Raw genomic sequence first — 24,523 nt, 5'->3', positions numbered from 1 at the left:
TTATTTGAGCTACATTTAGGTAAAAAACAAAATGCAGATTTGAGACGATTATATTCTGGAAAAGATATTTTCCTGTGAAAGAAAGTTGTCCTGTGTAACTCCTTCACAAGGGAAACATTTTTATGTCATACATTAGATATTAACACTTAGATCTCTTCTACCAGATTTAAAAATACCAGTTTAGACATTCACAAACTTTCACTGAGTTCCCTGAAACACGGACAAGAATAACACAAGCTCATGTCTGGATTGTTAATTTATTAAAGCATAGTAAGAATTAGTAACAAAATTAAAAAATATAGAACAGCAAAACATATTAAGGCATGTACAGTAAACATTCAGTGTGGAAACCATCTGTTCAGTGCTTCTACTCCACACGATAAAGCAGCCTACCAGAACAACCAGATTTTTTTTTTTGCAATTTCTTGAACTTCATGTCATATCTCCAGAAGTTAAAGTGCTCAGTGTTCAAAAGAACAAGCGTCAGAACACATATTGGAAAATGTTTGAAATGCGCAGCAACATGGTGCTATAGTATCTGATACTATGCTACTCCTCTCATACTGGTCAAACATACTTTCAGTTCATAGGTGAGATGAAATAAGGACACCAAGGTGTGATGAGGAAAAACAAAAACACGCTTCTCTTGTTCACGTCTGTCCGGGTTGGTTCAAGGCCATCGCCGCCATCTGAACCACTTGATTTCTCCGACTGTTCAGTAAGGCCTGAATTCTGAGTGTGAGCTGTGGAGGGATACGATTGAAACATGAGAATCGTACACGTATGTGCAGACAACACGTGCACACGGGTGTGTAAAAAAAAACTACTCACCGATTGTTGCTGCGTGAGAACGTCTCGATAAAAGGCCTGTCTGCGCTTGTGCTCCTTCTCGTCACACTCTTTCCAGATATGAGCTTTGGTCTTGACCTCGTCCTCGGGCAGCTGAGGGTACTGCTCTCGCTGTACCGTGAATAAATAAATGTTTATGCACATGCGGTACAAAGTACCGTCTTCCTCAAACAACTCCTAATTTACTGTATGTCTGGGGCGGACTGGGCCTTACTGAATTTGTCCAGCACTGGAGAGTTGGATCATAAAGAGGCAAATACCTCTAATCCTCAAATTTACCTAATCACCAACATCAACATCGCGATGCGACTAGATTACTGTAACGCCCTCCTGACGGGCCTCCCAACCTGCGCAGTGAAACCCTTACAGATGATCCAGAATGCGGCAGTACACCTGGCAGTAGTTATATGTCCTTGAATATTTCCCTTTAGAGTAAGCTGCTTTGGATAAAAGAGTCAGCTAGATGACTAAATGTAAATGTAATGTAACATCAACATATGAGACGTTGAGTTCACTCACCGCTCGTATCAAGTATTCCTCGATGGGGTGAGAGCTCATCTTCTGCAGCGACAGGAAGGCCATCGATACGTTCACTCTGCTCTTGTTAAGCAGTCCCTGTAAAGACGTGTTTTACTGACAGTCAAACGTCTGGAAACCTTCCAACTCATTCAGTGGTTTTTCTTTAACACTTTCTGCATCGTAGATGAACACTGAAGGCATCAAAATATGTTTTTTTAGTCTTATATGCTGAACACTGCTGGCTGATTTTCCTCTGCAGTCTGACTCATCCCAATCAAATGATTGTGGAGGTCAGGTCATCCGATGCAGCACTCCATCACTCTCCTTCTGTCTTACATCTTACACAGCCTGACGTGTGTCTGGGGTCATTATCTTGTTGAAGCCTAAACCATGGACGGCATGTTGATTAAGAATGTTTTGGTAGTCATGCTGGTTAAATTTGCCTTGAATTTTGGATAAATCACACCATCACACCTCCTCCTCCATGCTTTTCACGGTGGGAACCACACACATAGATACAATCCATTCACCTTCTTAGAAAAACACAACATTGATGCTGGTAACTGTAATAAACTTCTCCTCTGCAGCAGAGGTAAGTCTTAGTCTTTCTTTCCTGGGGTGGTCCTCATGAGAGCCAGTTTCACCAGACTGTTTGTTTGACTTTAATGTCTTAAAGTAATGATGGACTGTCATTTCTCTTTAGGTGGTTGAGAGGCTCTTGCCAAAATATGGACTACTAGAGTAGCCGAATAGCCAACACTACCTCTGATCTCAACTGACGGTCTCACTAGTAATCCCACTAATAACAAGAGAGCTGTGATCAAGGCAAAAGATGGCAACATATTTTGCTTAAACACTTTTTTCCATGTGTTATTTTATATTTTTGATGTCTTCAGCATTCAGAGATCATATTTATTCATACCAGTAGCTCCTCATTGTTCTTCATTTCCAAGGTTTCCTGGCTGGAGTTGATGGGCAGCGTGGCTGTGTTTGACTGAGGACAAAATACAAAGACACATATTTACATACGGTAAGCTTATTGAGCTCTAATGGAAAACAGCTTGTAGGAAGGTCATGTAGTTTCACTAGACGAGTCCCCGCTCGTGATCATTCAGCGCTCTGCTGTGTACACCTCTTTACCTCGGCCTCGTACTCGGCCCAGGCGGCTTTGCGATCAGCCTCGCTGAGCTCTTCCTCTTGTTTGTGGTCCAGCAGGGATTCGTGCTCGTGGAAAGACACTATGTGGTCTTTGCAGGTTTGTAATAGCTGCGTCAGGACTGTATCCTGAGAAACAGACACAGAGAGTCACTCAACACTGCAAATTCTGGGTTACCAAAGCAGGAAATAAAGACGCTGACGTCACCTTTGGTACCACAGATGTGCTTCTTTTGCTTTTCTTGGAGTTTGGGTCGTCCAGCAGGTCTGGCTCAAATGTGTAAAGTTCAGTCAGTTCAAAAAGAGTGAAGTGCCTCTCGATCTGTTGCTGATCCACCACTCGATAGGACAAAGACTGCTTGGTCACCTGACGATCATAGATCTTCTCCTCCATGGTGCCCTGCACATGAAAATAGTCACAATAAGGAATTTAATCCAAAAAGTCTTTCAACAGCAATCTGTCCAGTCTTATTTCATTTTTATACTCTTAATATTCAGACCCAACACATCCTACAGAATTTAAAGCAGTTGTTTACAACCTTTGTTATGTGACCCCTTAAAATAAAGCACTTAGGATCTGGAGAATAAGTTTATCCCTTCCTGGCCTCACTGCCCTGTCCTGTACTGATCTCGACTAAATGTGAACATCTGTTAACTCTTCTCAGGAACAGTTCAGGTCGTTGGCCTCCACGGAAATCCCCCTCAAGCAATGCCAGGTCTAGATCTCGGTGTTCTTCGGTGTTTTCCAAAAAATCCAAAAGCCAAGTGACGAAAACAAGTACGCCGAGCCAGAGTGTTGAAATAACCAATTAACAACCAGAAGTAACTTGAGCTAGTTGGCGTGCATCCAATTGGTAGAGGTTGGGTGAGTATAAATGTCTAAATGTTTCTACATATCTGCTATCTTTTTCTTGGTTTTCTTGGTGCATTGTTGTAGAAGAATAAAGAATCATGCTGCGCTGCCCTTTCTTCAGATCATCTCTTGCCTCCCTCTCTCTCTCGGCTTGGCAACAGCGTTTGAGTTGAAGCCGAGCATCTGTGCTTCTTCAATCAAACGAAGGCGCCAAAACAAGTAAGATTTGTAGATAGGGCAGTATTTGACTTGAAGTACATAGTACCTCATTTTGTCCAAAAAAAACACACAAAGCTTCCATGAAGTTCTTTCAAACTGGTAAAATTCATATTTAAATATAACAACTTTGACAACTGTTCCTGGCACCTTGGGCTACAAACGGTAAAGAAGCACTCATCAGCTTGTAACATTAGTTGATTACTAGAATGTTAATGAAGACTGGTGAGTTTACCTGAGCCAGGAAGCGGTACACAAACACTTGTTTGAGCTGACCGAAGCGGTACACCCTGTATATGCTCTGTATGTCAAATGAGGGATTCCACGAGGCGTCAAATATGATGACCCTGTTGCCGGCGACGAGGTTGATGCCGAGTGAGCCGGCTCTCGTTGAGATGAGAAACAATCTGCCGCTAGAATGAAGATAAAGATAAAATCCAGTCAGACAATCCTGTCAGCCTTAATCTTATTCCAGAATAATCTGTACATAGAAAGATAATCTGTACCGGACATTGAACGAATTATTGAACTCATCTGCCCATTTCTTCCTTAACGAAGCTTTGACGGCGCCGTCGATACGATAGTAATCAACGTTTTTAATCCAGCTGCCTTCTGTGAGAAGCACAAAAATCAAAGGTGAAGTCCCAAAGAGGAAGACATTTAAAATAAATTCATATTATCCGTGAACAGAATACCTTTGTGTGATGACGGGTCTCTGGCACTGTGAGAAGCCTCCAGGAACGCCTCGATTAGATTTAATGAGATCAGGGACTGACTGAACACAAGCCTAAACATGCAAGAAAAATGATTTGATTAGATGTGATGCCGTGTCTCTGTGTTTAAACGTGTTTCAGCTCAGATAAAAAACATACACTTTATCATTGAGGTCTTCGGCCATTTTGAGGATCTCCAGTAACAGCACCATCTTCCCTGAGTGCTCCAGGATTTTGGCATCCTGGTCGGACAGCTGATTCTTGAACCAGTTCTCGTCTAGACTCTGAGATCTCGAGCTGATGGCTGATAAATACAACACAGGACAAACCGTATCAGTGTGTGAGCGATGGTGCGTCGTAGTATTAGTGATACGTGGAGCTTTAATACCGTCTGCAGCTGGAGCTCCTTCGGACACACCAACAGTGACCGCTGTGCTGCTCTCATGGTTGTTCCCTTCTAGTCCTTCGTTTGTTGTCTGTCCACTACATCAGGTAGAAAAAGTGGAGATTTAACCAATCTATCACAGATATATCGATATCAGCATATCAAAAGATGCTGTTAGATTTATTAATTATGTTCCATTTCTGTTCATGTACAGTCATTTATAATCTTTAAATTCCCAGTAATATTTACTATGTCAGAAGAAGAAGATTAACTTTATTGATTTATTATTTATATATAATTTTTTTCAATGCACCACTGTCATTTTGAACAATCAAGTTTGTAATATATCCTGCCTCCATTACTTATCCACTCCATTATATATCTATATATAGATGTATCAGTAAAAATACAATTTTATTGATCCTGAAAAAATGTGGGATCCTGATTTGAAATATTTATGCAGGCTTTAATCTAAAAAGTCTTCAGTCTTTTTTTATCTTTATATTCTGAACATTCAGTCTGAACATGGAGTGATCGTCCCTCTAAACTTCTCAGTATTTCTCAAAAAATAAATAAATAAATTGGTCAGAATGAACTGAACATGAATTTATTCCCTATTCCAGTAATCAATTAATCACCATGGCTAATTTATCAATATAAAATTGTTTTACTACCTAATTTTGGCATCATGGCACCAAAAATCCAGTATCAGTCAGGCTATGATAAAAATAAATGGCTTCAGAAAATTCTCATATTCTTGTATTTCTTTCACATTTTGTTGTTGCTTGAATCTGGAATTACAGGAATATATAACTTGTGCTGCTTCTTTGAATCGTACATGAGACGGCTCTCATATTTGCACGGTGACTAACTGATTCAAACTAAACGTGTATTTCAAAGGCACATAAAAGGTCCCTGACGTCTGTATATTCATTCATTCATGTCATTCAACGTGCAGACACTGGAAGTGAAAATCATTGGTTGAGTCAGAGCAGCTCTTACCTCGCAGCCGAAGCTGCTTCTTCGTTTCTGAGCAGAGCTGCAGCTTTACCTTGACCCTTCTAAAAAAATAAAATACAGAAAATAAATGTTAAAAACATTCTGTCACATGGATAAGAAATCAACGTGCACTCAAGGTGATTCATTTTAGTGCTGTACCTTTTTTGCTCGGTTCATGTAGCTGAGCTGAAGGCACCAGGGATGGGTCCAAATGCGGCTGAGCACCTGAAAGTCCTTGAACAGGTTCGCATCGACCTTTACTCTGTTAGTTACAGAACCTGGAAAAACAAACAAACATCAGATGGTTGGACACCTGTGAGACCGTGAACATATAATGAAACCTCTTTTAAAAAATGTTTAGGGTACAACATCCTATTACTGACTATTACTTCCTTTTCTCATTGGTGGATGATGATCATATCTCACCCTTTGATGATGAATAAAAGTCACACATCTGCAATTGCTACAAGTATTGTCAGTGTGTGCAGGAGTCCACTGTTATATCATGTATGAATACACTATGAAAAGAAACTATGTCACAATTTAAAATGTTAATTTAACACACACATCAGTGTGAGGCTGAACTAGAGCTCTGGACAAATCCGTCGTGACCTACAAGAGCAAAACGTTGATTCTGGGTTTGATTGTGTCTTTAACGCATCTCCTGTACTATAATCTTTATGTCTACATTTCTTACAGATTCTTACCTGTGACGTGATCAAGGTAGTAGCGGTACAACTTATACTGAAGTGGAGAGATCCTCACTGCCAGCACGTACTCGTGTTTGGGAGGCAGAAACTGAGCCAACTCTGAATAATCTTTTCTCTGAGAATAAAAAAAGACAAAATGGTGTTGTAAGAGCTGAAATATCAAACCAAACTGTACGTGTACAGGCCGCCTCCTGCAGGTGGCTGGATTTTATTTTACCTGCACACATCCGGCCAACATAGCGTGAAGTACATGCGCTCGCTTCTTCATGATTCGGACGTCTTTTGGCGTGGAGTCGGCACACTGGCCGTTCTGGATCGGGTTGATGAAGCGGTTTCGGAATTCACCGAGCGAGCCGAGAAGATTCTTCTTGATGAAGTTGACCATGCAGTGATCTGTGGGAACAAAATGTGCTGTGTCAGTGTGTATATACAGTGTATGATTGCTGGGAAACATTATCAGGTTCGATGTTTTGTGAAAGATGACTTTAACAGTTTACTCAGACATCATGGCAACATTCAATATGTTGTAGCGGTGCAGACTTACACTCTTCCAGGTTGTTTTGCAGCGGTGTACCGGTCAGCACAACTCGTCTTTGGGTCTTGATGGCACTCATCGCTTTGGAGATGTTGGACGCTTCATTGCGCAGGATGTGCCCCTCGTCACAAACCACAAAGTCTGGACCTGAAAACAAACAATAAAAGAAAACAACAGCTTTCAACAACATTTTACAGAATCAATCACACATTTTTTTTTTTTAATTACAAATGAACCATACCTGGAGCCACCAGTATCCTTTTAATCTCTTTCTTCCACGCCTCATCCCTGACTTTCTTGGCTAGGGACAGGTTGCGGTACATCTCATATCCTATAATCATAACACCTCCGTCTCTTTGCCACCCCTGCAGAGCTCTGAGGCGTTCTGTAGGATGCTTAACGGTAGCCAGCTCTGTAACCTGTAACATACAGTGTATTTGTGCATTAAGAACAACCACATACACACACACACGTGTTTGTACACCACATTTTAATCACTGTGCATACTTTAACTTTATCCGGCCCGACGACGCTTTGCCATTTCCTGAACTCGTTGACCCAGTTGAGGATGGTATTCAGCGGACACACGACCAGGGCTGTTCTGAATTTCAGGTTCGTTGACAGCAGCACCGTGTGGAGGAACGTCACCACCTATAGAATAACACAGCTATCAATGTCAAAGCATAGAAAACTGACCCCAGACAATAAACCAGCATTTAGGAAAGGTGAAGTTGTGCAACTAGGAATACTGGAGGTTGATATGTGGATGTCTTCACCTGCAGAGTCTTTCCCAGGCCCATGCAGTGTGCCAGTATACAGCCTGATCCAGGAGAGGAGTTGGCCTTCTTCACAGACTCACAACAACTGTCCCAAATAAACTGGACACCTGTTTGGGAATAAAGAGGACACTGTGAGTAACTTTTGAACACCAAACTGGGACTCAACTGTGAAGATTACTGCTTAAAAACTGTTTTTATAGGACAGAACAGACATCAGTGAAACCAGGAAGATCAGTCTGGGTATTTTTGGCTTGATCGGGTAACTCACATTTCATCACCACCAGCTGTTCTGGGAGATATATTGTTCAGACTCATCTTGTAAACAAGAACTGTGTTATCTCATGCTGTTATTGTGCCTTTTAGTAAAGCAATGTCCTCCTCAGTGTGAGTAAAAAGAGAGCAAGAAACTAACCGTCCACCTGGTGAGGCTTCAGTTTCGTCACCAGGTTACTGTGCACCTGAAGAAGAGGCTCCTTGGTCTCCTCGTCCTGATCCAGTACCAGCTTGGTGGTGACGGGACACATCACTTGAGACAGCTCGTCGTCATTTATAACTATCTAGAAAAACATTGGCGGACAGTCTACTGTAATTTGTCAACAGGGATATAGCATTTTATGAGCAAGCGTACTGTAAACATCCAATGGTCAAGTTTAATGCAGTACCACTCTCATGTCCTCCATCTGTTGTTGCCTATCTGCCAGACGTTTGCACCTCTCCTCCTCCTCTCTGAGAGCTTCCTGAGTCTCAGCTCGGAGATTCTCGTCTTCGATGATTTTGCGGATCTTCTTGCGTCCTTTGGGGGTGCCTTTAGTGTCGCTCATCCTCTCATCGGCATCTTCTGTATCGCTCTGTTTCGAATACAGAAAGATCCGTTAGACACCGGAGCCACCAAAGCTATCAGAGAAGAGCAGATAAAGACTTCAGCCGTTACCTTTTCGCTGCTGTCCGACAGCCAGATACAGTCATACACTTGCTTCTTCTGTTCGTGTGGTGTCTTCTTCTCTTCGGTGAGCGATTTGGAGCTAAAAAGCGAGAGAAGTAAAATATTAGTGAGGTAAAGACGCTTCATCTGTGCTCAACCTGTCGGCGTACAGCAGGGGTGTACACAATATCATGAACACCTGTTTACATTGGGTGGTGGTCTAATAAATTAGTTGAGCAGTGTATATCACCCCTAAACCCTAAATGGAAACACTCCATGTTTTGTATTGTACTGCGTAAAATATTGTTAGTAATTCGAATTAAAGGACAGAAATGTTAGATAAATAAATACATTTCAAAAGTTTAACACAAACTGAATTTTAAAATCAGACAATGATCTTTTAACTTTTTTTGTTTCTGATGTTCTCAGAAGTGGCTGCTGAAATTAAACGTACCATTTGTTTCCATCTTCACCGGTCTCATCCTCTGACTGACTCAGCTCCTCGCTCAGATCTTCCGCCTCTGACTCATCACCGTCTTCATCACCACCGTCGCTTTCGCTATCTGCTCGACACAAATCAAAATCAGACATTAGAGCAAAGAACTCACGCCCTGTTCAGACGGATCAGTGTCTAAATGTCAGAGGTGTCCTTACTGCTCAGGCGTTCGTTGCTGGTTAGTTGCTTTCCTGCTTCACTCTCTGCAGCCGCCTTGTCACTTGACGATGCCTCATCTAACGTTAGTTTGTGGCGGAGAAGGTGGTGCCTGGTGTTGGGCCCATCAGACACAGTGTCAGATGGCTCTGAAGCCAAGTCTTCCTCTGCAGCAGAGATATATGCGGTCATTATTTCCTTTGTATAACTCATAAAAGGGACAGATGGGAAGCTTTCTTGGTTTCTAGTTTTTTTGATTCATAGGACTAAAAGTGGAAAACACTTGTGCTTATGAAAAGATGCACAAGAGGAAAGCTACAAATGTGCTACTTTAAATAAAAATCACTCACCATTTTCATCTGTTGCAACATCCCCATTGGTTTGTTTGACCTCCTTCTCGCCCTCCGACTCAGACTCATCTTCCTGCGTCTCCTCGTCCGAAGAGATATCATCGCCTGAGGAGTAGTTGGCTTTGATTTGGGCCAACAGTATTTTCTTAGCGATTCTTTCAAAAAGTAGAAAAGAAGGAAATGCCTGAAGTTCATTTCATGATCAGCAACATTGTCTCCAACTAGAGACTATTGTTATAATCACAGTGTAACAGCAGAACCAATAGTCTTTGTGTTAATTTAATCATCTTGTCTCATAGTGAGTCACTTCTGGTCATATGTGCCAATATGAAGCTCTGCCAGTGAAATCACACAAGATAAAAACGAGACAGAGACTTTTTTTTTTTTTTTAAGAGTAAGAATTTATTACAACAAACAAATATTCTTCACAGAAAAGAAGACATATGAGAGTTTATTCTCTTTTTGGGGAATGGGCAGGGATACTTACTTTTTTTTTTTGCTTGCTTGAGTCTATTTTTTTTTCTCATATGAAAATAAAAATGACATTCATCTCTAGTTCATCAAATCATGACAGCTCGCAGTTAAAGAGCTACTTGACGAACACAAACTGAGAGCTGACCGGACGGTGCCACAGTCCCAGCCAATTAGCATTTGCAAACAACAACGTCTGTACATAAATATTCACTCAGGACTGTTATTAACCCCGTTATACTCCAGTGGAGCATACTGTTTTTTAAAAAAAATAAAAACATTTCATGATAAACACATTTTAAAAAGTATTTTCACCACCGCACACTTGGTTTCCCTTCGAGATCTACCAGTGTTCAACATGCATCGCCCATGACAACCAAGTCTCAAATAGTGACGTGGGTCTGGCTCTCGGGTCAATTGTTCGTTCCCGCGTTAACATTTTCCTGCACTGCGCACCCAAAGTCCAATAATCCTGATCTCAGAGTGGTTCGTCAATGCAGATCACTGGACATAGGATGAAAGCCATTTTCACTGATAATGACAGTTTATTGTAAAAAGACGGATTTACAGACAACAGCAGCTGTAACAGACCAGAGGCTTGGATCTCATCTTTCAACTGGACGACACAAAAAAAAAAAACTGAAGAAAATAAAACACTAATAATCGCATGCGTGTGTCAAAAGTTATATAACAGCACTTTTTTTTTTTATGTTTTAGCCCACTAACTACAAACAATGTAAACTTTACATTTCTGCTGACCATTTTTTTCTAAAGATAAAGTTGTGCTATAAGTACAGCTGAAGACAGACGTTAGAAGAAAAAGAAAAAGAACGACTTGGTGCCGATAGGAGGTTACAATATCCCAGATTTAACTTAACACTGCATTCACTGCCGTGCTGTCAGAAAATCCGACCTGGAGGGGGGAAAAAAAACACGAGAAACAAACATGGATGTCATTAAAAGAAGCACGGTGTGAACTTGGTCGCTCATTCTAATGGTTGTTGTTTCACAGCCCACTCTCAATTCTCAGATATACAACCTTCTCGGTCACGTTTGAAAGCACTGACCTGGAAGGCTTTTTAAAAAAATTTAAAACACAAATTGTTTTTATCTGCATTAAATCGGGAAGAAAAGACGACGGCTGGTTCACAAGTCGAGCAGGTTTGAATATGGTAAAATCGTTGGTATGCTTTAGAAAATGGTCAGCAGTAACGTATACTCTGTGTAGAGAAAGTGGGGTAAAACATACAAAAACACTGCTATGATTCTGTAAATTACTTATTTAATTAATCAGGATCATTCCTCTACAGGAGCCCTAAGTGGTCAAACATTCATACATTTCATTTCCCAAGTTTTCTCGTGATAAGTTAATTTCGTTTTCCCAATATCTTGAGTTATTTATGTTATTATCTTGAAATAACAAATAGATGAATATTTTATTTATCCAAAGAGATGTTGTTATTCAGAGATAACAGAATAATTTTACAGAGATCTCGAGATAGAGACTATATTTTCCTTGAGATAACGACATAAGGAATTCTCGATCTCAAGATAATGAATCAAAAGTGATAGATTTCCATCACATCTGTCACGACTTAATGCACTAGACTAATGTTTTGTTTTCTCGAGATGCTGCATTTATTATGTTGTTACATCGTGAAAACAAAGTTTCGTTATCTCTATCTCGGGTTAACGTTTGTTATTTTAAAGTAATGACGTAAATAACTTACGAACTTGAGAAAACAAATGACATAAACTTGTTATCAAGAGAAACAGAGGAAATGAAATGTATGAATGCGTGGCCACTAAGAGCTTCTGTAATTCCTCTGTGCTTTGGGCATGAATGCATTATAAGAACTGGATACCGAGCTCCATGATGGTGTCCATTGTTACCAATTAAAGCTGCTCACTGGGCAAGTATCGCACGTAAACAACTGAGGCTTTCCCTGACTGAGCGGTCAGACGAATGGTGGGAAAAACAACACGTTAATGCAGCTTTTTGTGACTTTTTTTTCCCGGCACTAACTAATAATTGTGTAACAGCAGGTTTTCTTTATTGTTTCACAAAAAGGTCCACCTCCATTGTAGTGAAGTGGATGTCTGAGATATTTCTCAACCTCCAGCAGATAAAACTGAGACTACGAGAGGTACAGTAATGGGAAAGTATCTTTTTATAATTTGAGTGAGTCGACCCTTTCAGAGAATCTCTGTGAAAGCAGCACGTCTCTGAAATCTACAATTATAACACTTTCTTTTTGGTAGTCGACAACACTCATGCCAGCCCTCTAATCTGCTGTAGCATACTGAATATATGCTAAAGTGCATGTTCCTGAGCTCCAACAGCATAATGACCTGGTGTATCTGTATTTCAAACATTGCAACACTAAAAACATAACGATAAGAGTGCTGCGTAGGTGTGTACTGTGAATAGTAGCAGAAAAATAAATATCATTGATCGACAGGAAAGCTGTAAACGACAGCGCCACCAATCATAGCCCAAATATGTACAATCCGACTACCGTCATCTTGTCATTGAGATTGAATTTGGGGAAACCGCACCTTGTCATATTTACTTGAGGCTCAATTAATGAACGCCAGTAATATACTGAATGTGTCAGTCGCTTTGAGATAATTGAATACAAATGAGCACTCAAGGCATCCAGTGAATGTTGTAAATCCTGCTCTGAGGCCCAGCACGGCGCTCCTGCTTCTTCAAACTGCAGTAATAGACTTGTTTGAAGTTTGTAGAGCTACTAGCTTGGATGTGAACTACTTTAAAAGAAGACAGACTATTATAAATTATAGTATTATGTCCCCAAAACAATATATTATTCATCATGGCAGCCTTAATGTCGATGCCTTAAAGGGCAACTTTGGTATTTTTCAACCTGGACCTTAATTTTAAATGTTTTTGTGTCAAAGTGACTAATGTGGGCAACAAGTTTTGAAGTTGGTCCAGTACTGAGTGAGAGCGCCACAGCCTGCAGCCACAAAACGACCTACAACGTAACCCTGTGTGTCAAAATGGATCCTTTAAAAGTTTTTGCCACTGACAACGAGACTCACAACAAAAGAAATTGAATGTTTTCTGTTCTTTTTCTTGATCCACCGCGTGACTAAGCTCGCTTGTTGCAGGAAGTGAAAACGTGAGTGTAACAATGCACCGGCCAGGAAGAGTTTGTTGTGTTGGAGCTTAGAGTTATGTAACATTATCAATTTTGACAATGTGGATCGGGACTTTGAATTTGATGTCTGTCTGTATTTATTCGAGCTGGAGGTTTACGGATACAACTACAACCTGAAGAGCCGACATGGAGAGAGAGAGAGAGGCGACAGGCAGAGGAGGTGAACCAGCTGCTGCAAGGTGGCAAAGCTCTGGAGACTGACGGTGTCCCTGTGGGTGCTGTGATCCTCTGTTCACTGAGGAGATTTCACAGACAGGGTCAAGCAACAGGTACAGAAAACATTACATTTTCCTCTAAGTTGTCAGACAATCTAAGCTAGTGGTAAAAACAAGCACTTTTAATGGACGTAATTGGCCACAAGGATTACATTGTAGCTTATTTGGTGTCTGTAGGTTGCAGCGCTCTCACTCAATACTGGACCAATTTAAAAATTTGTTGCCCCCATTAGTCGTTAGTTGTGTTTTGGGGTGAGGACTGTGTGGAGGCATTGTGTGTTTATTACCAGAAAATGTTGCTTAAAATGTTGAAATCTTTTGTCAGCTGGACAGAGAGTTTAGCCCTGTAACAAATCCTGAGATTGAAATGAAAGTAATAACGCACGCAGAAATAATGTTCATGAAAACAGCCATAAATGAAGCTCGAGCCATGTGTGGTAGAAGAATTATTAAATATATTTTGTAGGAAGAATTAAAAAGGCTGTAACAGTGAGGCAGTGTGCCGAAAAGAGCTAAACACAAAGCTTAATTTGCATTTACAGAGCCAGGTACAGATATTTCACAGATATTTTGACAAACAATCCTTCTGCTACTTTATCTGGATCGGGGACACCGTCACCCATCACGTGAGGCTCATTTAAAGCAGAGTATCAAAAAGACGATTCTCAAGGTGAACATAAAAGTTTTGTAAACGCTAACAACTACCATAGTTTAACACTCGCTTGCAAGTAGTAGGTTATTTCACATTTGTATTTTGTTTTTGAACTGTAATCTTGAGCAGATAATCTGTTTCAAACTTCATACTTCACCTCTGAATAATAGTTTAGTATTTAGTTTAACATTGCTGCCCAGTGGAGGACAACAGTTCTTTATAAATATGTTAGAATACTGTCACTGAAAACAAACCCGTGAGACTTTAACAGCTTGAACTGTAAGGCAAAATACGTTTCATGCATTTGTGGTCAGACCTCTTTAACTTGTTCCCTTTTTAATCAGCTTAGTAAGTCAAAGAATAAATGCAAGTACGGTTTAAGAAATAAATAAAAATCGCCATCTCTTTTTCACGAAATAAAACAAAAGACAAGCAGAGTGCGTGATTTAGAGCGTGTATTTGATTGCTGAGGCTCGGCTGCAGCTACGTTTTGGTCTCGTCTGAATCGACTGCAACTGAGTCTTAATGACACGTGATCTGGCACAGAAGGTGGGGTTCGAGGGTGTGGCCCTTCTTCCACGTCTAGGGTGTTTTACAAACCCTACACCCGGGCTTTTGGAAGCATACCTATTTTCTGGATCGTCATCGTCTTCTGCTGCCCACGAGGGCCCAGACTGCTCGTCATCTTCTACAGAAACAGAAAATGGATTGTTTAATTAACAGAGTCAAGTAGTTTCTGCAGAAAAATTACATTTTAACATCTCATACTTTACTTTGCCATCTCAATAAATCTTACTAACAAGTATCTTCACACCCATGGCACTCTTGTTTCTTTATTTTTTAAGTGTTCATACACCGTTTTCACAGCAGACATTTTGACATAGCTGTTCAGGTAGTAGTATAAGAGCAATCATTGTATTACGGTGCTGCAGGTGATCTGCATTTCCCGACTTTAAGTCCATAGACGTACTTTTGAAGGAACTAAAAGATTCCTTGGGCCCATCACTGTTTGTGTTTCTACCGTGGTCCAAAGACAAGGTAAGAGTTGGCAAATTAGTCCGCTTACGTATGAGTAAGCGACATACATCACATTTTCACATAATTTTACTGCCATAAACTCAGTCTGTTTGTCGCATGCTTTATTCTGTAACTCCAGGTTGATGAGTCAAAGCACAATGAGCAAAAAACAAGCTGGTTTGCGGCTGAAGATTTCTAAAAATGTCGAAATTCCTGTACTTTTAGAAAGTACTGCCTCCATCATGTTGCAGCCGTGACGCTGCTTTGGTCAGTTCACGGTGCAACTTCAAACTAATTCCAGATGCTTTTCAGAAACGTAGTATTTTTCTCTGGATTATGTGCTCCTAAAATATGTAAATATGCTACGTAGTTACATTGTTTCTCATTTTTTTGCTGTTTTTGTTCGATCAGCTGCGGCGGCAGCGGCGCACAGAACATGTCACATCTGTGCCTTGTGGAATTTGGCATTTACACGCACTTTTTGGGAGCTCTGAAATACTTCCAAAAGTTGCTAGTCCCTGGGGAAAGTTCTTGCGGTGGAGATGAAGCTCAACGTTATATTATACTACACCTGTCACGCAATAATCACATGGCCTCACACTTGAGGAGTAGGAGTTATTAGTATTTAGCTTTCCACCTGTAATCAAACAAACTAGTGATCTATTTCTACCAACTATTGACAAGATATTCTAACACTCACCTGATGATTGGTGGAATCCAGCTGCCCCCAGTAAGGCCACATCTTCAGTGATAGGCTTCATCTTCTGATCGCTCCCGTCGCTCTCAGAGTCGTTGTCATCATTGTTGCCTTCGCTTGACGACGATGACGATGATGACTCTGTCACTTCCTGATGAGATTTTGCCTTAGACTTCCTAGCTGGCATCTTTCTAGTCATACGTTCACTCTCTCTTTTGACGAGATGAGGCTTCCCTATCGGCCTCAGCGTATTCAAGTGTTGCATTTTCTTCTGCGATTCTCGATCGTCACCAAAGTAATCTGTCCCACTTTCTCTCTGAGACTTTGCTCTTCTGCCGCTTGAGTCCGACTCGGGGGAGCCGTCCAGCATCTTGCGTTTGCGGCGCATCTTCTCCGGCGAGATCGGGGTGTTCTTAGTGAACCAGAAGAGACATTTCTTGGCCACCTTAGTCGATGCTTTTCCACTATCCTCATCACTCTGGGCCTCATCAGAGCTTTGTGACATTGCTGCTCGCTCAAGCAGCGCTGCAGGGATTTCGTCCGAGTCTGAGTCATCCCTTGCCCTGCTCAGACTTTGCTCTTCAGTGTTTTTGGTCGGTACTGCGCTGGAGGTTTCCTCGGGATCAGAGTCACTGTCAGTGTCTCCCGCTGAAAGAGATGTTTTGGCCTTGACGTCACTTGGTCGGCGCAAAGGTGTGGTCTTCACGCGAGGAGATCGTCTATTTCCTTGCTCCTCTTCTAAGGGTAGAGATGTACTAGAGTTGTCGTTGCTCATCTTGCTGTCAGCTTTAGCACCTATGACACCCGTCTCTTCATCTTCCAATACATCCTTTCCTTCCGACTTTTTATCCTTCCTGTGGGTGTCCTCCTCCTGCTTCGAGGTATCATACGATGGCCCCTGCTCCATAGCTACAGGCGTAAGTTTTACGACTAGTTTTTTAGTCATGTTGACCCCACTTTCACACGGCTTCAGGTCAATCTTTTGCACCCTCTGTCTGGCTTCATGTGAATCTAAATCCACGTCTTCCTCAGGGCAGTTACGTGCATTTCTCACATCCGTATAGCCCTTAGAGTCTGAATCGTCATCTACCAAATGTTCAGCTGCCAATTTTTGCAGCTCACCCAAGCATGTTTCATCAGAGATATCCAGCTCCGGGTCTGCTTCTGTTACAGGTTGTGTATCAAAATCATCACAAAGGAAGTTTTCCCAACAGTTCAAGACATCCAAGTCACTGAATTCTTCCTTAACGCTATCCTCGAATGCTGTGAGTGATTTCCGCAAGCCTTTAACTACAGACAAAAAAGAGCTCAGATACAGATTGCGAGTTTGTTTCTTCGCCGTCACAGAATGAATGAAATTGATAAAGGTCCGGTTCAAGATGTTTGTCGAGTCCACTAAATGTTTGGCTTTTTTGGTGAGTTCCTTGGAAATCTGCAGTGTGTTATAGTTGAACACCACGTTACCATCCATACCAGTGTGGTCCCATTTATCCAAAGGGACGTTTTGTGGCAAGTGCGGCAACATGTTGTAAAGTTCAGATTTCTCTGGCTCTACTTGGTTCTTCGGACGCTGCTGATGAAAAAGACCCATGTTCTCAAGAACACTGTCGCAGGCCATGACCAGGTCAAAAAGGGGCTCCGGGCTGCAAACGTAGCAGTACCATTTGCTCTCCAAGATGCCGGACAGCTCCTTCCTCCCCAAATTTCTTAGAATACACTTCTTGCAGAAGGCGTTACTACAGAAGTCACAACAGATCAAGTTGCCTCCTTCAGCGCACCATCTGCATGAGGACAAAATAAGAGACGATAAATACAGCTTAGTAAAAAATAAGTAAAAATGATTTAAGTTAAAATATTAAACACCTACCTGCATTGCTCGTCCATTCCATCTCCATCCTTACTGATGTCATCACTTAAGTAATACTTGTAGCAAGACTGAGAGAAACAAAACATTCAATGGAAAAATTACAGACAGGTTGGACGAAAAAGTATATTACAAAGATGCATTTTTAGAAACAACGCAAATGTAAGTAAAGTACAAAATTTCAAAAAAATTTAAGAGCTATGTATAAGTATGTGGCTCTTTCACATAGACCTCTGGTCCTCTGGTACATAACCTCCCTGTAGTGGCACTTAAAGGAATCTCTGAAATATCTTCCTTAATGAAATAAATTGAAAAACATATTATACCATGAAAAATATCACAACATTCATACATGTAGTGTGTGCATACATGCATGATTAGTTATGAGCTCAAATGCTGTAATTGTGGCTCCAAACAAGATATCTGAATATGAAATGATAATGAACAGCTATAGTTTGAGGCTTTGGCGTCTCTTAAACAACATATACAGCACACTTATTCATCCTGTACAACTGGGGAGAATAAAGTTTAAGTTCAGTGACATTTGGAGCCAAAAAACGGGAGAGAAATAAGGTTTCTGCTTTAAACTGTTTTATACAGGTGTACCGCCCAGATTACTGTAAACAGAAAGCAGTCAGTCTGCACTTTCACCTATGATTCATATCAGTAACCGACAACAGGAATGACACCCACCCAAAGTAAACAGTACACACCAAATGGTGTGAACGAGTAAAGTCATGACAAACTCACTTTATTCAGTATTTCATGTAAACTTTTATAAACAGTCATGTACATTTTTCCATCTTGATATCAGCACACATTCCGGTATGTTTTTCAGGGTTTTGAAGAGATGTATGATGTCGATAAATACTGACTTAAAAAGGTCACAGAAAATGGTGAAATGAATCCGATTAAGCTTCTGAATGATGGTTTCTGATAAATAAGCAAACTCACCTTGCATATGAGCACTTTGAGAACTGGATGTCGGTAGAAGGAATCTCGCTGGAAGTGGTTAACTTGTCGGCCACATGCGGTGCAACAGACAATTTCCATGTGTTCAGCTCCTATAAAAGCACAGCACCGTCATTAGCAACAGCATGGTTAGAATTACTAGACTGCCCACCCACCAACCTCTACTTAAACCCATCACACCCTCCAGGTAAGATGTCCAGGAGCGAGAACACTGGTTAGGATACAGAAACTTGCCGTTAGCAGTGCAGAGTTGGAGTGAAGCACGCTTTTCAAAGTCGAGTATCAGTGATCTCGCTCACATGATAATGATCAAGCTGAATTTAGGCACAATGTGAAGTGAATTTTTTGTCTCTCTTCGACAGCTGGAGTGGATTTTCACCTCGAGCAATCAATGAACGAGCACCCACAACAAGTGCCTTCCTTTTGTTTCTAAATTGATCAACTTGAACACTATTAGGTTTTATTATTCTGAAGAATCGGCTGCCCGGAGATAATCATTGATCGCTTTTATGATAATATCCACCAGCAGTGACTGACCTCCACGTCTTCTCGAAAACTCTTTCCGCAGTACTCCCGGTTTCCGGCTGCGGAACTCTGGACCTCTGAAGTCATCTCTTCCATTATCAACAGCTTCAGGCCTCACCAGTGCAGTGCCTATGGAAACAAAACAGACCACCAATGCATCAAATGAATATACAGATACTTAAGAACTCAGCAAAGACAACAGACATTTGCTCTGGAAGGGAGAGAAAAGGTTATGAAGCAGAGTAAATAAGGGAAATGTAACAGGCAAGAGTTAAGACATACCTTTCGGCAATCTGGTGATATCAAGGTGACCATTTGTGTTGAACGGTAAATCCAGGTCCTCGCTTCCATTCGAGTCCCCAGATTCATCCAGTCCAGAGTGTTTTATGACAACAGAAGGTTTTCTGTAATTTCAGTTCAACAGAAAAAAAAAGAGTTAAGTCCCAGGGTTAAACAACATTTCACTGAGGTCGGCAGCCTATTTGGACAGTGAAAAAGGAAGCAGGTCTAAGTCTAAGCCAGTGGTTCTTAACCTTGTTGGAGGTAACGAACCCCACCAGTTTCATATGCTCATTCACCGAACCCTTCTTTAGTAAAAAATAAAATATGATTTTTTTACTGGTGCACAAAATGGTATAAAAAATTCCAGGGCGGAGGCTCCACCGAACCCCTGAGACCGACTCACCGAACCCCTAGGGTTCGATCGAACCCAGGTTAAGAACCACTGGTCTAAGCTAATGGCACTGCAAAATCATCTGATTATCACAACTATTATTTCAGCTTGACCTAAATACAGATTGTGTGTATTATAACTGAAATACACTGCGTTCATTTTAGTTTAACATACAGTAACTTACAGGAATAAGCCACTTTAAATCCAGACAGTTTTGTACCATCTATGCTGTCACGATACATGAAATGCCAACTCACCTCCTTGAGTATTTGGTATCCAGCCCTGCCTACAAAGCAAGACAGTTTATTAGTTAAGTTGTCACTTTAGGTGTTGAAACATTGCAATAATGTCCCACAGAGATCAGTACCTGACTTATGCAAACAATTTTATTTATATATTATTTATTCATTTATTTATTTACAGGATACTTGTAAATAAAGCATCACGATACAACAATATCATTTCACAGAATACTGAAAGTTTAGGACATAAGCATAACTACACACACAGAGTTAAAAAATGTATATGCGTATACAACAGTGACAGAGATCTTGACACATACATCTAGTTATATTTTTTAACTAAAGATCATGTTGGATCATATTTCTGTCAGCTAAAAAAATTAATTTAAGGCTAAACTGGGAACAATCTGAATAATTTTCGTAGCTCGAGGCGCATCAGACACATGGAAATGAGGTGGGATGCAAAGCTCACCAGCGGTCACGACTCACGATTGTGTACAACCACATTGTGTCACACACGTCTGCGTCACATCTACAGGTGAACTTTAAACGGCATGCCATCTCAAGAGTCTTCTGCAGAAACTGGGCTGGAGCCAATCCTAGCTGGCTTTTAATCACAAAAAGCTCTTTGCTTCCACTTAGTGCAGCTCTAATCGTAATTTGAAACGGACTAAATACCAAATACGACACTAATGAGAGGCAGCAAAGCTAAAAACGCCTTTAGTGTGGCAGTGATGTGAATTTATGAATGGGACCAAATTTTGTGCTGGATCCTGTTTAAAAAGGTCACTGGCACCATTAGTGTCACCTCTGACACGACAAAACACAAAGAGCGTTCAGTTACCTCTGTCGCAGGGTGAGCTGTGGAGTTTCCCACCGAACAGCTCCTGTTTGGCAGACCTGTGAACAGAAGATCTGTTAGAAATGTTTACAAAGTACGCAAATAGGACGAGAATTATCAACTCATTAGATTAATCAAAAGCCTTACCGTCTGCATCCTCTGAGGTCGGTGTATCGTTGCTGTCCTCAACGGTGGAATGAGCCAAGTACTCGTGGAGTTTGTTGACCAATACATTCAGCTTGTTGGTAGGGGTGCTACAGTCAAGCAAAAAAAAAAGAAAGAGAGGTTGGTCATGATAAACTAGCCAGAAGTTAAAGAACATTTAATGAATTTCTCAACTGTCTCAACTTTAAGTGTCTGATACTGCAATACACATATCCACATACATATGGAAAGAAAATATCACGTTTTACAAAGTATTACGTTTAAGCTTTCCAGAAAGGGTGATGAATGAAACCTGACATGGCTGTCACATTTCAAAGGCTCCTTCAAATACAGCCAAGGAACGCAGCTTTCAACCTAATCCGAAGGAAACAGCTCACACTAGCCCACACTTTAATGTGCATTGATCAGTTCATGAACGGAGGCAATCCTACAACATGTTTATGTCCAAGCGGTTATCAGTGAACAAAAAAGAGCCACCACTAAATCCTTGACATGTTAATTACAGGGTGTTACACAAAAATGGAAGTTACCATTAACCTGGCACGATTTTATTTTTATTTTTTTCTACCAGTAATCCATCGGATATTGCAGTGACACATTCCAACTCATATCATGGCATTACTTTGGTATGTGGCACCAAAAGACCACAAGTACAGTAATGCTAGTAAATTATTTTACCATTGTTAATTAAGCTGTTATTGCGCAAACTTCTCTATGTTACAGGTGCTGTGTTATTCCTCTACGTTCCACAGACCGGGTAGGTTCAAAACTATTTTATAAAAGGCCTGACTCATGTAATGAACTGATCTTCATACAGTTAATTAGTGTAATCAGGTGTGAACTAGAGCATGGTGGGATGGTTTGGCCTTTGTTGTCTCAGATTGGAGGTTAATTGGTGACTCTGTCTCTGTGTGCACTGTGATTAACTAGTGACTTGTCCGGGATGTACCCCGCCTATCACCCTAGGTCAGCTGGGATAAGCAGTTACAGAAAGTGGATGGATGTATTTAAGGATGTTGAGTTATACTATAGGCTGTAGTGCAGGGTTAATCTGTTTGAATATAAATGACACAGCACAAACCACAGCTTAAAAATTAAAGTGTGACATTATAACCTTTACTAAGACATGACTTACTGCAATACAGTTGCATTAGACTGTATTTATGTCAGCTAGGTGGGACATGTTGTTCAGATTAACAGTTGTAACTAGTTTGTGTTACGTGCAGATCAACAACTTATTTTTTAATGTAGTCATAGCAACACAGAAAATAGCTACGAGATGTCAACAGAACACGTTTATCCAGTGAACATGAGTTAACCTGCAGTGTGAGCTTTGTTAACAACACTTAATTAAAGTTTTTTCAGCTCTCTGAATTAGATTTGTTTTTATTTAACATCGCGCCAACACTACACTTAGCTGTTAGCTCACACGGCTAGCTGGATGCTAAGCTAACCGGCCGTTACCCTCCCTCGTAAACTTCCGTCTCAGTCCGTGGATTTTACCTCAACATCGCTGCGGACATATCGCGAAGTAAGCGGGCAACGAAGTCGTCCAGGTCCTTTATAATCTCATGATATCGATATATTATGGGAGGAACATGGCGCTCGGTTTGCGCTCAACAGCCCTCATAAAATGTGAGCAACAACCAGTGAATGGATCGATTCTACTTCTGTGAAGAAACACGACAAGAGGTGCGTTACAGCCACCCACCGGCCTGGAGGTGGAGTGAAGTTCCAATATAAAGCAATATTACACGAGAGGGCGTGATTTACCATCAATATTGGCACGACAGTGATGCAGTTATACAATTCACTTTTAACTTCTCTGCACTTTAAACTATATTTAATTATATATATATATATATATATATATATATATAGATAGAATATACTATATATATATTAGTATATATATATATATATATAGAGAGAGAGAGAGAGAGAGAGAGAGATTTTGAATTTATTTTACTCTTAGGATTTTACTCTTACTCTTAGGATAATATATACTTTATATACCTTCTATATACTTTATTAATTCCCTCAACAGGGAAATTCTTTTTTCATTCAATTTTTATTTACATGCATTTTTAATCCCAAACACACATACAGTACAAGTACAAGGTTCATAGATATGCATGGGCTCAAAGACATGCAAATGTGGAGAGAGATGGTGGAGTGATGGGCAGCCAGCCAGACCAGCGCCCTGCAAGCAGTTGGCGGGGTTCGGTGCCTTGCTCAAGGGCACCACAGCAGTGCCCAGGAGGTGAACTGGCACCTCTCCAGCTACAAGTCCACCTTACATATTTTTGGTCCATACTGGATTTGAGCTGGCCACCCTCCAGTTCCCAAGCCAGGTCTCTATGGACTGAGCTACTGCCGCTCCTTTTTTTTGTTGTTTTTTTTATTATTGTATTATTGTGTTATTGTGTTGTGTATATTGTTTTCTTATTGTTTTTGTATGTAAAATGAGATGGCAAAATAAGAATTTCATTGCTGTATAAGCATGTGTTTTTACTTGCCAATTACAATAAATCTCTTGAATCTTGACTCTTGAATACCTGCCTGTGCAATACTAAACACTCTTGTATTGTTTCTATGTTTTCATTTTACATCCTTTTTGTTATTCTATTTTATTTTTAGCACAGGTAATAATAATAATATTGAGTTTAATCACTCTTGTATTGTTTCTATGTTTTAATTTGACATCCTTTTTGGTTATTCTATTTTATTTTTAGCACAGGTAATAATAATAATGTTGAGTTTAGTCACTCTTGTATTGTTTCTATGTTTTAATTTTATCATATCTATATCTATGCAAATATAGGTACTATTCTATAGATAATAACTTTCCTGAGTGTATTTCTTCCATTTCTGAATAGGCCTCTGTCAGCAGCAGACATGGACCCTCATTGTATATTACACTGCAAAGAAGTAGCGCTGATGGATATTAATAATTTATTAGCACACTAACTTACTAATTCTGTCTGAAAATTGAGTTTAGTCTGTTGTAACTCATCTAGCACCAGTCTGAGATGGTTTCTGTGCATCATTTAGATTACTTGTCCACAACCCGACAGTCTTGACCGCCACTAGGGGTCGTGAAAGTTTCAGGTTTCTTTATTTTAAGGCGCGTAAGAAAACTAGGTAAGAAAACTTTGGTCATTAATTTCTGTAAAGAGAAAAACTAAATGAAATTGTTATTTTTAAAGATTAAATTATTAGGAAGATAGATATTCTGATGTGCACTGTTATAATAGATAGTAATAATTACTCACACATGTTGACTAATGTCCCTTCATTTCTATTTTCATTTCTATTCTTATTCTTTGTTTGATTGTATTATTTACTTTTGTTTTTTTGGCACAGA

The 24,523-nt window shown here is 40.4% G+C and overlaps 1 protein-coding gene across 1 annotated transcript; it reads right to left on the bottom strand.

The window, feature by feature from the left end:
* Positions 1 to 238: 238 nt before the first annotated feature.
* On the bottom strand, positions 239 to 22,886 carry LOC104919751 (transcriptional regulator ATRX). The gene is made up of 35 exons (XM_019276472.2): positions 22,660 to 22,886; positions 21,139 to 21,245; positions 20,995 to 21,050; positions 20,166 to 20,194; positions 19,518 to 19,639; positions 19,248 to 19,364; positions 18,693 to 18,802; positions 17,742 to 17,809; positions 15,878 to 17,655; positions 14,788 to 14,848; positions 9,638 to 9,792; positions 9,290 to 9,454; positions 9,090 to 9,198; positions 8,645 to 8,735; positions 8,376 to 8,561; positions 8,126 to 8,270; positions 7,711 to 7,820; positions 7,442 to 7,585; positions 7,176 to 7,353; positions 6,944 to 7,081; positions 6,617 to 6,792; positions 6,397 to 6,514; positions 5,849 to 5,967; positions 5,693 to 5,751; positions 4,694 to 4,788; positions 4,465 to 4,609; positions 4,288 to 4,379; positions 4,099 to 4,204; positions 3,828 to 4,005; positions 2,732 to 2,923; positions 2,509 to 2,652; positions 2,291 to 2,362; positions 1,369 to 1,464; positions 832 to 960; positions 239 to 743 (listed from the first exon to the last, which is right to left on the bottom strand). Exons 1-35 carry the CDS (start codon positions 22,677 to 22,679, stop codon positions 651 to 653), a joined length of 5,703 nt encoding a protein of 1,900 aa, XP_019132017.2. The 5' UTR covers positions 22,680 to 22,886; the 3' UTR covers positions 239 to 650.
* Between the last annotated feature and the right edge of the window lie 1,637 nt (positions 22,887 to 24,523).

This window comes from Larimichthys crocea, chromosome XXII, assembly GCF_000972845.2.
Source record: "Larimichthys crocea isolate SSNF chromosome XXII, L_crocea_2.0, whole genome shotgun sequence".
NCBI classification, from domain to species: domain Eukaryota; kingdom Metazoa; phylum Chordata; class Actinopteri; family Sciaenidae; genus Larimichthys; species Larimichthys crocea.
This window is presented reverse-complemented; position numbering and strand designations above follow the sequence as displayed.